Here is a 13090-nt window from a genome sequence, read left to right on the forward strand (position 1 = left end):
TTCTCAATTTCTCTTAAGGCTTTTCTTAGAATATTTAGAAGCTATTTTTGTCTGAAAAACAATATAACAAGAAGCTTGGAATTTAAGCACTTTAGGACGATTAAACCGTTTAAATCTACTCACAGCCTGAACGTCAACAAGCCTTCTCAGTAATGGGTTGGGATGATCAGCAATTCTGCCCTTATATCGCTGTGCCCACTCCGAAATCCCTCCTCCACCTACGGAATCTGCAGATCATGATGAATTAAGTCACTGGGAACGTAGCGTGGCGCATCAACTATGATCCTCAAGACCTTGTTCTGAAACCTATGCAACATCTCTATGTTAGAATGAGACGCCAAACCCCAAAGTTGTATACCATACGTCCACATAGAGCAAATCTGAATAGATTTTTGGGTCATCCCGTATCCACAGCGGTGCATCAATGAGCCCGATCGATACCAAAGGGAAGTTTCAAATGTAAAAAATTAGAATTTTCAATGTTCTCCTTAAAGTTTAGAGACACAATATTTTGGGCTGAAATCAGTTTATTTTTGCATTGAAAATTAAATTGAATCAATTAATAAAATTCGAATCATGATTCCGGTATAGTGGAATCGCGTGAATCACCCCTTGGAGGGAAATTCGTGGTTGTGTGTGTGTGTGTGTCGTGTAGGTAATTGTGACAGTGTGTGTATAGAGAAGAAACGCGGTTTTGACGCAAAGAAGTTTTTCAGCGGGGAAAAACCATGCCGGAAAACAATAAATGGGACCTCATGCTGGCCCTCTTCATCGACAAGAAAGACATCTTCAAGCGGGAGATCCTTGTTTACCAGAGTGAGCTCATCACGGTCCAGCAACTCTACCAGATTCCCGTTGTGCGGTGAGTGCGAAACGCATGTCCCATCCGGCGGAATTTTCCTCGCATTTCCCCACACCCGGTGCCCCAGGAGGGCATGCAAAACCCCATTTAGATTTGCTAATTTGCTCGTTTTACCTTTTCACGGGGCAGACAATTGTTCTCGCGATGGATCCAATCGTTGGCGTGACGAATAAGCGGAATGAGGATCAGAGCAAAATGTTCCGGGAGCGCGGGAATGAGCTGTACAAGAGTAAACCACCCAAGTACAAGGAGGCAATTGAATTCTACACAAAAGCCATCTACCATGCACCCAGCAACAGTGTTGAGTTGGCCCTGGCACATGCCAATCGTGCTGTGGCTCTCATGGCTGTTAAATACTTTCAGGTAAAAACATATTCCAGCCAGCCAGCCCCCGCACGACTCCACAAAGTCACGCAATTCTGGCCTAGAGCTCATGCTAAATAATTCTTTTTATCACTTGGTCTCCCTTTGCAGGAGGCCTATGATGATTGTGAGATGGCAGTAAAGTTCTCCTATCCGAAGGAAAATATCCTCAAGGTGCTGTTCCGGCTTGCGGCATGCTCAGCTGAGCTACGTGATCGGAATCTCCTGCAGAAGGACATCAAGTCCATTGAGAATGAACTGAAGAATCACAAAAATCACAATCCGCACATCAAGAAATGTTTGTTTTTTTTGTCTTTTGCTTGTCTTTCCGGGAAAGTTTTTTTTAACTTTCTGTTTCCTTTCACAGTGATGGAGTACAAAAGTAAATTGCAGGATCTGAAGAATTTCGTGGAGGAATTCAAGCAGCAGCACAAACAGCCATCGAAGAATGTTGTTGAGTAAGTTTTTTTGCAGGAAGAATAAGAAAATTAATTTTAACGATTATTCTTTGGGGGGGATTGCGTAGGAAGTACACGAAAGAGCAGGGACGCTTTGTGACGGCTGGGGAGAAGATAAAGAGGGACGATGCGATCATGAGTGAGAGAGCTTTTGCCTTTGTGCCTGTCTATGAGAACTTCCCGGACGACACGATCGACACAGACTGCCAGAATTGTGCCAAAGTCAACATCATCTCCTTCCCGTGCTATGAATGCTACCGCGCCACCTATTGCTCCACAAAATGCCGCAAGGAGCACGAGGCGATTCACGCGTTGGAGTGCCATGGCTACAAAAGGGATCTCTGGTACTACATTGGTATTGCCCACCTCTCCGTGCGCACCTTCCTCGCTGGATTCCCGGAGCTTGTGGAACGCCTCGAGAATGAGCCGGCAATTGCGTCGGTGTCGGAATTGTGGGAGAGAACACTGCAGTTGTGCAATGATGAGACGTTCCGCTATGGGCGTGTGTTGCGTCTTGTGAGTAACTTCGAGAAGATGAGCGAATCGACGGATTTCATTCGCTACAGCCTCACTGCCACCATGCTGACGGTGTACTTGCGTGAGAACACCAAGTTCTTCGATCAACTACCGCCGGTGTGCGAGAAGATCCTTGAGAATCGCTACAGCTGGGAGGTGTATGTGGGTGCCCTGATAATGCTGCACATGGGGCAGTTGGTGAGCAATGGGCATGCCATTACGGATCTCCGGACGACGCTTGCGTCGGAAATTGATTGTTTGGACTCACCGCATATGATGGTGAAAGTGGGAAAGCTCCATTGCTACGTGCGGAGTACGCGTGTCTTTACGGCCCTCTTCCCGCGCATCAGCATGCTCAATCACTCGTGCAATCCAAATGTGCGCAACAGCTTCGATCGCAATCAACTCACAATCAGCGCCACGCGTCCCATTGCCAAGGAGGCGGAGATCTTCAATTGCTACGGCCCAAGTTTCAAGCTGATGAGCACAGCGGACCGGAGGAAGGGTCTCCGGGAGCAGTACTGCTTTGAGTGCTCGTGTGAGAAGTGCAGTCAGGTGCCAGAAGATCGGGTGAGTTGCTTTGTTTCCTTAATTTTAGCTGTGTTTCTTTCAGACATGGCTTTTGTGTACCGAGCAAAATCGAAAGTCCTCAGATCGGGCTCAAACTTGGGATGACGCAAAAAACGTATGCGTCAAAAATAAGATTTTTCCGGCCGGCTGGTCGTCCGTCCGTCCGTAGTATAACGCTAAATTGCAAGAGAACGGTAATAGATAGAGACTTGCGGTAAACGGCAAAGTTTAAATATTGAACGTCAGCCATTTTGAATAACCTCAAAATTTAGTTTTACCTTTATCTCAACCCCTATTCTAGCGAGAGATCTGAAATTTTTAAGTTATCGTTGTAGGGGCCATCAAGACCTTTCCAACGATGCCTAATTTTCGAAAATCGGTCAAGTCGTTTAGTCAATATGGCCGCCACAATTTTTAATCGAAAATCGATCATAACTCGAAAATAGCTTGACCGATTTTGATCAACTCGGGCTCAAATGAAAGCTCTCAACAAACCCTACAACTTTCTAGGACATCCGAACAAAAAAGGGGCCAAAATCCAAAACAAAATTTTCGATGAGTTTTCGATGAATATCTCGAAAACGCCATTAAAGATTTGCTTCATATTTGATATATTATAGCCTACTATAACATCAATTTTGTAAAAAAAAAATTATTTTTGTCGCCATTATGAAAATATTGAGTTACAAATTTGACATGTCTTATCTCGGGATCTACACATCCGATTTTGATCAACTCAAGCGCAAATGAAAGGTTTCGTGAAACCCTACAAATGTATAGAACATTGCAACTTCGAGAAATGACCGCGAGAGACGCTAAAGTCAAAATCAAAATTTTCGAAAATTTCGATCTCGAATTATCAGTACATTTCTTCTGTTTTTTTTCGATCTTTGCGAAGTTTTCCTTGATTTAGAGTTAGAGAGAGAGGTGGGTCAATTAAAATGTGCAAAGTTCAATATGTAAAGTTTTCTTTCTTACCTGTAGTCCTTCCATCAGTACTACATTTGCGAAAAATGCAAAAGTAAAATCTACATTGATGAATCAAAGAACTTCTGGTGGCGCAATTTAGAGCTGAAACCCAAGATTGATTGCGAAGCTTGTGGGCTTCGTGTGAACTTTAGCTGGTTCAAGCTGTTTATGTCGCATTTGGGGGAGATTGAGTCCGAGGGTAAGGTGAGCAATTCCTTTGCGAAAGTTTGCGACATTCACGCCTCCACGGAGAAGAGTATGGGCATCCACAATGAGCTACGACAGGATGTTGGAATAATGATTCTCTGTCACTTTATTCCCTTTCTCAGTGAGTTTTCTTTATTGGGACCTTTTGGGGGAATTTTCTGTTCTAACAAGGAGATTTTCTCTCGTAGGTTCCTACGCGTCATTCAATGAGAAACTAACGCAAATCGCCACGGAACTGCTAAAGCTGCGTGAAGAGAAATTTGGCATTTACAGCATAGAATTTATAATTGCCAGCACATACCTGCTTGACTTGATGGCACTGCAGCGGAAGTTAAATCTCAAAACAAATACTGATTTCAGCATCAATCACATCCGCAAATCATTTCTCATCCTCTCCAAGGATACCCAGGCCATTCTCAATGACTACATCAACTACAACATTGTAAGTGGTACGAGTGAGAAGTGACTCAACAGCTAAAAGCAACACTTCCACCCTCTTTTCCCCCTCCCCCTGAATTCCCAATTTTTTGCAGCCCTTTTCCTCCCCCAAAACACTTTTAATCACGAAGAATTATCATTTTTGACTTTTTTTCCTTTTCCATTTACACACACAACACGCATAAAAAATAATAAAATTAAAGTATAAAAGAAAATTAAAAACTTTGCAAAAAATAAGCAAAGAATGGAAAACAATTAATTTGTATAAAAAAAAGTCAATTTGATTCTTTTGATATAAAAAAAACAATGTGCTGAATGTCCATAGAATGGGATGTTTTACTAGAGTTCCCCTTTAATGGTATTCCGTGCGGGATGTCCTCCGGGGAGGAAGCCTGATTCCTCAATTGGAAGTGATTGCCAGAAGTCTTCTTCGCCGACATTCTCCTCCAGAGCCATGGAGATATTTGTTGGGGAACGAATGTGGAGGAATGAAGCAAACCCATGGGCATTGACTTGGGCAAATGTGACATCGCCAACGGTGGGATGGGGATCCTTTGCAAAGGAGACGTACATTTGCGTGAGGAGTCGACACATTTCCTTCTCAGCTGGGGTTTGTTCGTCCCGTGGATCATTTTTATTTCGTAGCAAGACAAAGACGTCATCTCCATGTCCGGCGCCGTTGTAGCGCGCATCGACGCCCAGATAAATCTGCCAAATGCCAAAAATGGCAGGATAGTCGTAGCGATAGAGGTATGTTGGGGCTCCTTGACTGTGGAGACGAGCACACTGACCGATTCCTGTGGCAAAAATTCTGTCGGTTAGCATTGTGACGAAGGCGCTGAATGTTTCACGCGAGAGTTTCTCATTGCCAAGGTAGAATCGCAAAATTCGATGGGAGAGATCTTCATGATCACCCTGTGTGGTTGTTCCATTGAAATCCAATACAAATGGTGCAACGGTTGACCAACGATCCTGAAGAGCATCCAACATTGTTGGCTCAAGGAGGAATTCTGCGGATTGAGAGAGAATTAATTATTTCTTTTAAAAAAAGATTCCTCTGCAACTTGAGGTTTAATATGTTCCCGGAAAGTGCCATAAGTGGCTGGAACTTGTGCAGTCATCCTGCCCATTGCAACAGGAAGTTTCTAAGGGATCTTAGGAACTTCTTTTTCAACACCCGGTTGATCCTTGATTTTATTTAAGGGTCATTATCTGTCCATTTAGGAAGTCCCCTTTGCGATTGCATGAAGCGTTTTTATAGATTCAGATTTTGATCCCTAAATGGAATCAAGGATCAACTGGGTGTTCAAAATGAGGCTCCTAAGATTCCTTAGAAACACTCTGATGCAATAGGCAGGATGCATGCACAAATTTCAGTCACTTACGGCACTTTCCGGGAACATATCAAACAGTTCCGGAAAGAAAAATTTATTCAAAAAGTATAATCTTCCAAGTTGCTAGATTTCTTAGCATCCTTACCAGCTGCAGGGAAGACCCCATCAGCATCGGTGTAGCCCACAATCCACGGGAGTTTGGAGAATTTCTCCGTTTTGTAGAGAACATCCGGATGGGCTGGGAGGAAAGGATCCTTCGTGTCCTTTTCCACAACAACCCCAAAAGGGGTAAATGGTTGCGATGGCCAGGGCTGGAAAAGTGGTACACAGCTCACAATATCCTCAGCTGGCTTCCCTCTTAAACAATCAATCATCTCTTTGACATTCTCCGTAGGGCATCCCAAATGATTGGCAAGGAATTTTGCTTTCTCCCGTGAATTCTCAGCCAATACCCACGGATTGAGGGCACATCCACTGTGTGAGATTCCACGATGGAATAACCCCGCGGAGTGTGGGGAGAGGTAGTGGAGATGAACACTCGCTCCACCAGCTGAAAATCCACTAAGAGTCACAGATTCACGATCACCACCAAAGAGATGAATATTCTCCTGGATCCACTGAAGAGCCACAGCTTGATCCTTTAGTCCCATATTCCCAGGAACAACGTCATCCTCCGTGCTGAGGAAACCAAGGGGACCAAGGCGATAGTTTACCGAGACAAAGACCACGCGCTCCAGCTGCAGCATTCGCTCTGGGCTGAAGAATGTTCCACTCCCATAAGTGAAACCTCCACCGTGGAAGTGCACAATCACCGGAAGTTTCACATCTGTGCCCACTTGAGGCGTGTAGACATTGAGGAAGAGACAATCCTCCTGCCCACTGAGCTTCTTTGCTGTTGTTTCACGCCACTGAAGGCAAATCTCACCGAATTCCGTGGCATTTCTCACATCTTCCCACTGCCCACGGAAAAGCTCAACAGGTTGGAATCGTTTAGCCCCAATGGGGGGTTCAGCATACGGTAAGCCCTTAAAGGAATAGAAATCTGGGTGTTTTTCCCCACGAATTGGACCATTTGGCAACTTCAAAATAACTTCCTGCGCCACCGAAGAGCCACACAGGGCAAAGATCACGAAGAAAATTAATTTTTCCATGAGATTTCGCACCAACGATCACGATTAAACTGTCGCAGTGTTCAACGTTGCCCTCTTGCCGGAGAGTCTTATCAATTTTGTCCCCCAGGCAAAAGCCAAAAATGTGTGAATCATGAAATGTTTAAACTCTTTGATAGCCTCGTGGAGCGACATCATTGATGCTGCAATGTGTGGCCTTAATGTCTGGGCCGGGAGATTAAGAGCTTTCAAAGATCTTTTCTTTTGTTGATCTTTGAGAAAAATAAAATTAGACAGAGGAGAGATTCTCCAACTAAGCTTATCTGGCTCTACTTCCTTACCTGATGTAAGAAATTCTTAAAATTTACTAACAATTCTAATCCAAAAAGAATTTTTTTTTGAACTCATAAATGATTGAACATTAGCTCTTTTATCATATCCTTTCACTCGCTGGATTGTGTTTTATCTTGAAGCACACACTCTATAAATTTGGCTGGGCTTAAGATAAGAAGAGGCAGACTTTTGTAAATATTTGGTGAAGAAAAAAGCTTAGAAACTCTACTTGATAATAAAAGTTTGCTCGACATTTTTTTTTTGTTTGTTGCCTCTGCAAATAGAGCATAGCGAGGAAAGACAAGAAGGTTATCAAGGGTCAAATTGACCCCCAATGACGTCTTTTTTATTGAAGATCTTTTATACTTTTTTGCATGGGTTTTCCTGGACAAGATTAATTAATTTTCCGCCGTAAGTTCAACAACTTTTAGATTTATTGCCCCATTGCAATTTCTGCTTGATAATGAACCCTTTTAGTAGAAGAAACAAATCGTAAAAATCTGAACTTTCTTGCAAAAAAAAAACTAACAAAAAAGAGCATAAAAATGATCATTTTTTGAGGGAACAGATAAAGATGCCAAGAGCCATAAAAACCAACATTAAAAAGAAGTTTTTACTTTGAAAATTTTCCGCAATATCTGGGATGATTTATTGCTCACTCACAGAGAAAAAAACCATCTGTGAGCCAATTTTGTCCAATAGCTTTATCAACGGTGTCTGATAAAGCTCCTCTCTTACGGCTCCTGATAACTCCAACACATTTAGAGCTCCACCCTCTCGGGCTTTCTTGGGGCATTCCATTTGGAGTATTCGGAAATGGGGAGAGAATACCAGAATTTCTCATTCCCAAATCCCATTGTAACTTCCAGGGAAATATTTTTGGGTGACTGGATGTGGATGAAGGGCAGTTTGGGATCCTGTTTGATTGGCAAAAGGGACAGGAGGCCTATTCGTGGTTTCCCCATTGCGTAGGAAATGAAGAATTTCGCATAGAGGTCAACCATTTCCTTTTCCCTCGATGTCAATGGAACTGTCCTGAAGGATGTCTTGTAGATAACCATATTGTCATCCCCATGACCAGCTCCGGTGAATTTGAAGCGTGGCGCGAAGAAATGTTGCACACCAAAAATAGCCGGATAAGTGTAGCGGATGAGATAGTTGGGTGCTCTCACGTATTGCCCATGAAGACGAGCACTGAGACTGATCCCTGCATCAAAGAGACGATCACTGAACATCTGCACGAGCTTATTGAAGTTCTTCTCATTTATCTCCTCATTCTCAAAGTAGAAGGTTCTTATTATCTTTGCAACAGTTGTCTGATCATTACTCCCAACGGTTCCTTCGTAATCCAAAAGAGCTGGTGCCAATTCATCCCATCTCCTATTGATTTCCTCAAGCTTCGACGGGGGATCGACGAAATCTGAAAGAATTCTCAAATGTTACATTTTGAGAACATTTTTTTTCTCGCAAAGAAACCTACCAGCAACAGGATAGAGTCCCTCAGAATCCGTCAGGGAGACAATCCACGGAACTTGGGCAACTTTTCCCGCTCTCAGAAGATCCTCAGGATGCTCAGGGAGGAAAGGATTAGAGCCTTTTTTCTCCACAACCACCCCAAATGGTGAGAACGGGTTATACAGCCACGGCAGGAAGAGCTTAGCCCCCCGGACAACCTTCTCAGCTGGGCGGGATTTTAGGCAATTAATCATCTTGATGTTATCTCTCGCTGGGCAGCCCAATTTAACGGCAATTGCTGTGACTTTCTTCTTGGAATTTTCAGCCAATACCCACGGATTGAGGGCACATCCACTTTGGGAGAATCCACGATGGAAGAGCCCCGCTGAGAGGGGAGAGAAGTAATGAAGATGCGTACTGGCGCCACCAGCTGATAATCCCGTGATTGTGACTGAACCGGCATCACCGCCGAAGAGGTGAATATTCTCCCGGACCCACTGCAACGCGACAACTTGATCCTTAAGCCCCATATTCCCGGGGACAACTTCATCTTCCGTACTGAGGAATCCCATTGCACCAACGCGGTAGTTAATTGTGACAAAGACAGCCTCCTGCAGCTCGAGAATCCTCTCGGGAGTAAAGAGAGCCCCACCGCCGAACATAAAAGCCCCACCGTGAATATAGAAAAATACGGGGAGTCTCCGATCACTATCCATGCTCGTTGTGAAGACATTGAGGAAGAGACAATCCTCCTCTCCCATCACCTTTGCTTCATCACTGTATCCCATGTGGGACATTTGGATGCAGTATGCCCCATAATCTGTGGCATCTCTCACACCTGACCACTTTTCGCGATTAATCCCAACGGGTTCGAAGCGTTTCTCCCCCACTGGAGGCTCCGCATATGGGATACCCTTGAAGGAATAAATCTTTCCCGATTGAATGCCCCGAATTTGCCCATTGGGGATTTTTACAACAACCTCCACATCTTGTGCCAGCACCGCAAGAATGGCTACGAGCAGCACAAGAACAATTTCACGTATGAAGTGCATTCTTCGAGTCTACGGGTAAAACTGATAAGAGCGTTTAGGTCTTAAGATATGTGCCTCCCATGCCGCTAATGGAGATTGTACTATCTTATCTCCCTCCTCCAGAAAGTTCTCTGCCCGGCCGAAGATCAAATTTTCACGATCTTGGGAGATTTGCAGCGATCCTACAACGATCTTGCGGTGATTTGTGAGGTCAAGAAACTAAAATAAATTTATTTTGATGTATTTTCTTACATTTTGCTTAAATAAAAATATTTTTTATCAATTTAATATCTGTTTTTGTCTCTTTTTAATTTTTTTTTAATCGCTAAGAAAATGAAAAAAGAAATTAAATTAAATTTGAAGATTCTTATCAAAAGTTCTAAACTAAGCGAGCTAGTTTGAAAATTTTTCTCAATTATTGTAATTAAATGGAAAATTAAATAATTAAAATTAATTATTGAATTTATCATTAAATTCATGAAGAATAAAATAATTCTACAAGGGGCTAATAAATGGATTTAAGAAATAATTTTCAATTATTCCGAATAAATTAAAATTCTGCGAATAGTGTTGAATTTGAGAAAATAGAAGATTTTGTCTAATTCATTCTCTATTCTAATTAACTTTACATCAAAACTAGGTGATGACGTAGAGATTAGTTAGCCAATGGGAAAGCTTTGTCTGTATTTATCAGCCAATCAGAGAGCTTTCTTTCTTCTTTTTATTTTTCTTAAAGAATAAAATTCTATTTGAAGACTGGATGCAAGGTTTATTTGAAAAGACTAAAAACTTAAATCAAAACGTTAAAAATTGCAAAATAAAGTTGCATTATGTGCATTATGTTGTGAATTGAGGGCGTGTGAGAAGATTTGCGTGATGAAATGATAAATGATTCTGCCATGCGACTGATTTCTACACAGTTTCAATGTTTATGAAGCTTTTTATTGCCCTTAATGCAAATCATTGAAAGAGGAAAAATCAACGATTAAATTATACAAATTTGCTATATTGTATCAATCAATGTGGCTTGGCAAAAACATTTCATGATCATTTACTTTTAATGATATGTCGTAAAAAGCGAAGAAAATTGTAAAGAACCCTAAAGACTGATCTTTGCGTTATTTTTGTAAACTTTTTAACAGTTTTCATAAATATTTTGAGAGAAAAAAGTGATTTTCTTGAGTTTTATTGACAAATATTATACAAAAATTCAAATTTATAACCGTTAAATCCACCATGATGAAATATTGAGCGTGGTTAATGGCCTCTCTTGCTTTTAAAGCATTTCAATGTTCTCAATTGATGATGCAGCATTTTTTTTATCCCACCTACCTAATCACTTAATAAATACCCAGATGACAATGAAGAATTTTCCCTATAAATTGTAAAGCTGAGAAAAATCGCGCTCCAATGTCATCGCGAATTTCAATCAAGACGCCAAAATCTCTATTCTTCTAATAAGTAAATGAAGTTCCTCCTGATCTGTGCTTTCTTAGTGATTAATGTAATTAATGCAGAGGAAGTGATTGTGAATCTCCCCAATGGTCCCATTAGAGGGGTGAAAAATGGACCAATGTTCATCTTCAAGAGCATCCCGTATGCGGAGCCCCCTGTGGGTGAGAAACGCTTCGAACCCGTTGGGATTAATCGTGAAAAGTGGTCAGGTGTGAGGAATGCCACAGATGAAGGGATGCCATGTATGCAACTCTCCCACATGGGCTATTCGCAGGTGAATCCAATTGTTTTTGGGATGGAGGATTGTCTCTTCCTCAGTGTCTTCACCTCAAGCCTGGATAGTGGAAAGAAGCTTCCGGTGATTTTCTACATTCACGGTGGAGCTTTTATGTTTGGCACAGGATCATTTATGAGCCCAGAAAGGCTCTTTAAGTATCAGGAATTTGTCTTTGTTATATTTAACTATCGTGTTGGGCCATTGGGATTCCTCAGCACGGAGAATGAGGTGGTTCCTGGGAATATGGGGATGAAGGATCAAGTTGTGGCACTGCAGTGGGTCCAGGAGAACATTCATCTCTTTGGTGGGGATCCCAATCGTGTGATGATCAATGGAGTATCAGCCGGAGGAGCCAGTACTCACTTACACTACTTCTCTCCACTGTCTGCTGGACTCTTTCACCGGGGATTCTCTCAGAGCGGAAGTGCCCTCAACCCGTGGGCTATCACGGAAAATGCCAGGAGTAAAGCAACCACTCTTGCTGCCCATTTGGAATGTCCAACGCAGGATCCCAAGGCCATGATTGAGTGCATGAAGGCTAAACCTGCTGAGGATATTGTTCGTGGCTCGAAGCTCTTCCTGCCGTGGCTGTACAATCCCTTCACACCATTTGGGGTGGTTGTGGAGAAGAAAAGCCCCCAACCATTCCTCTCTGATTATCCTGAAGCCATTTTAAGGGCGGGGAAAGTGACGGATGTTCCATGGATTGCCTCCTTGACGGATGCTGAGGGAAATTATCCAGTTATTGGTGAGATTATTTCGTCCTTTTTCTTCTCAAGATTTTCTTTCAATCCTCATATTTTTTTCAGATTATTTGGTACCATCGACAAAACTTGATCAACTGAACAACAGATGGGAAGAATTAGCACCAACTGTGCTGGATTTTGCGGGAACAGTTGTGCCACAACTTCAACCGGAAGTTGGACGGAGTGTGAGGGAGTTTTATCTGCAGAAAGAGCAGATTTCTATGCAGAATGTCGACAAACTCGTTGCAATATTTAGTGATCGACATTTTTGCGTGGGAATCAGCCTCAGTGCACGACTCCATGGGCAATTTACTTCCGCATCCAATTACTTGATGTACCTCACCTTCCCCTCTGAAGCTGGATTAGGTGATCTGTTTGCCCCTGGGATAAAGCTAAAGGGTTGCGGGCATGGGGATGATCAGACGATGCTGTTTGTTACTCCAGTCAGAACACTTCCTCTAACTGAGAAAGAAGAAAAATTTGTGGAGCTCTTTGCAGGATTGCTGGTCAAGTATGCAGCTGGACATGATCCCGAAATGGCTGGTGTGCAGCTGAAAGCAATAACCAGCAGTGAGAGTATGGATTACTTGCACATTAAATCCCCCAATGAGATCACTCTGGAGAAAACTCCGGGATTTGGGAATGAGAAATTTTGGTATTCTCTTCCAATTGCTGAATGGAATTTATCATTGTCTTCCAATTAGGATACTTGAGAGCCTTAGAAGGATGTTTTTGGGGCTTCCTGGCTGTTGTTTGATCTTTAAGAAAAATTAATTCCAGAAAATCACAAAAATTGATTAAAGAAAATTAAAAGAAATAAAAAATCAAAAACTGTGATAATTTTCCTTTTTCTTTCCTTGTCTTTTAAACTTCCGGACGCCTTAGACACCAAGAAGCCTCAGAAGATCATCAAAATTCCAGCAACTTCGATCACAAATTAACGAACTTTTCAAATAAACAAACCGTC

The 13090-nt window shown here is 42.4% G+C and overlaps 3 protein-coding genes across 3 annotated transcripts; 2 read left to right on the forward strand and 1 right to left on the reverse strand.

Moving 5' to 3' along the window:
• Positions 1–612: 612 nt before the first annotated feature.
• LOC129792097 (SET and MYND domain-containing protein 4) lies at positions 613–4710 on the forward strand. Its single transcript, XM_055830845.1, has 7 exons — positions 613–862; positions 992–1225; positions 1337–1523; positions 1593–1683; positions 1752–2769; positions 3754–4066; positions 4134–4710. The coding sequence occupies exons 2-7, from the start codon at positions 1007–1009 to the stop codon at positions 4409–4411; spliced, it is 2106 nt and encodes a 701-aa protein (XP_055686820.1). The 5' UTR covers positions 613–862; positions 992–1006; the 3' UTR covers positions 4412–4710.
• Positions 4643–9692, reverse strand: LOC129794337 (uncharacterized). Its single transcript, XM_055835138.1, has 4 exons — positions 8640–9692; positions 7928–8579; positions 5863–6884; positions 4643–5393 (listed from the first exon to the last, which is right to left on the reverse strand). The coding sequence occupies exons 1-4, from the start codon at positions 9664–9666 to the stop codon at positions 4723–4725; spliced, it is 3372 nt and encodes a 1123-aa protein (XP_055691113.1). The 5' UTR covers positions 9667–9692; the 3' UTR covers positions 4643–4722.
• A 1273-nt stretch (positions 9693–10965) lies between these two features.
• On the forward strand, positions 10966–12963 carry LOC129792101 (venom carboxylesterase-6-like). The gene is made up of 2 exons (XM_055830873.1): positions 10966–12125; positions 12187–12963. The coding sequence occupies exons 1-2, from the start codon at positions 11111–11113 to the stop codon at positions 12825–12827; spliced, it is 1656 nt and encodes a 551-aa protein (XP_055686848.1). The 5' UTR covers positions 10966–11110; the 3' UTR covers positions 12828–12963.
• Positions 12964–13090: the final 127 nt, after the last annotated feature.

Source organism: Lutzomyia longipalpis, chromosome 3 (genome assembly GCF_024334085.1).
Source record: "Lutzomyia longipalpis isolate SR_M1_2022 chromosome 3, ASM2433408v1".
NCBI classification, from domain to species: Eukaryota; Metazoa; Arthropoda; class Insecta; order Diptera; family Psychodidae; genus Lutzomyia; species Lutzomyia longipalpis.

Coding starts and splice junctions, on each gene's coding strand:
- LOC129794337 (XM_055835138.1), bottom strand. CDS start 9,666: ATGCACTTCATACGTGAAATTGTTCTTGTGCTGCTCGTAGCCATTCTT. Junction 6,885..7,927: donor AGAAAGCCCGAGAGGGTGGA/GCTCTAAATGTG, acceptor TTAATCGTGATC/GTTGGTGCGAAATCTCATGG. Junction 5,394..5,862: donor TGGGGTCTTCCCTGCAGCTG/GTAAGGATGCTA, acceptor CTCAATCCGCAG/AATTCCTCCTTGAGCCAACA.
- LOC129792101 (XM_055830873.1), top strand. CDS start 11,111: ATGAAGTTCCTCCTGATCTGTGCTTTCTTAGTGATTAATGTAATTAAT. Junction 12,126..12,186: donor GGGAAATTATCCAGTTATTG/GTGAGATTATTT, acceptor TATTTTTTTCAG/ATTATTTGGTACCATCGACA.
- LOC129792097 (XM_055830845.1), top strand. CDS start 1,007: ATGGATCCAATCGTTGGCGTGACGAATAAGCGGAATGAGGATCAGAGC. Junction 1,226..1,336: donor TGGCTGTTAAATACTTTCAG/GTAAAAACATAT, acceptor CTCCCTTTGCAG/GAGGCCTATGATGATTGTGA. Junction 4,067..4,133: donor TCACTTTATTCCCTTTCTCA/GTGAGTTTTCTT, acceptor TTTCTCTCGTAG/GTTCCTACGCGTCATTCAAT.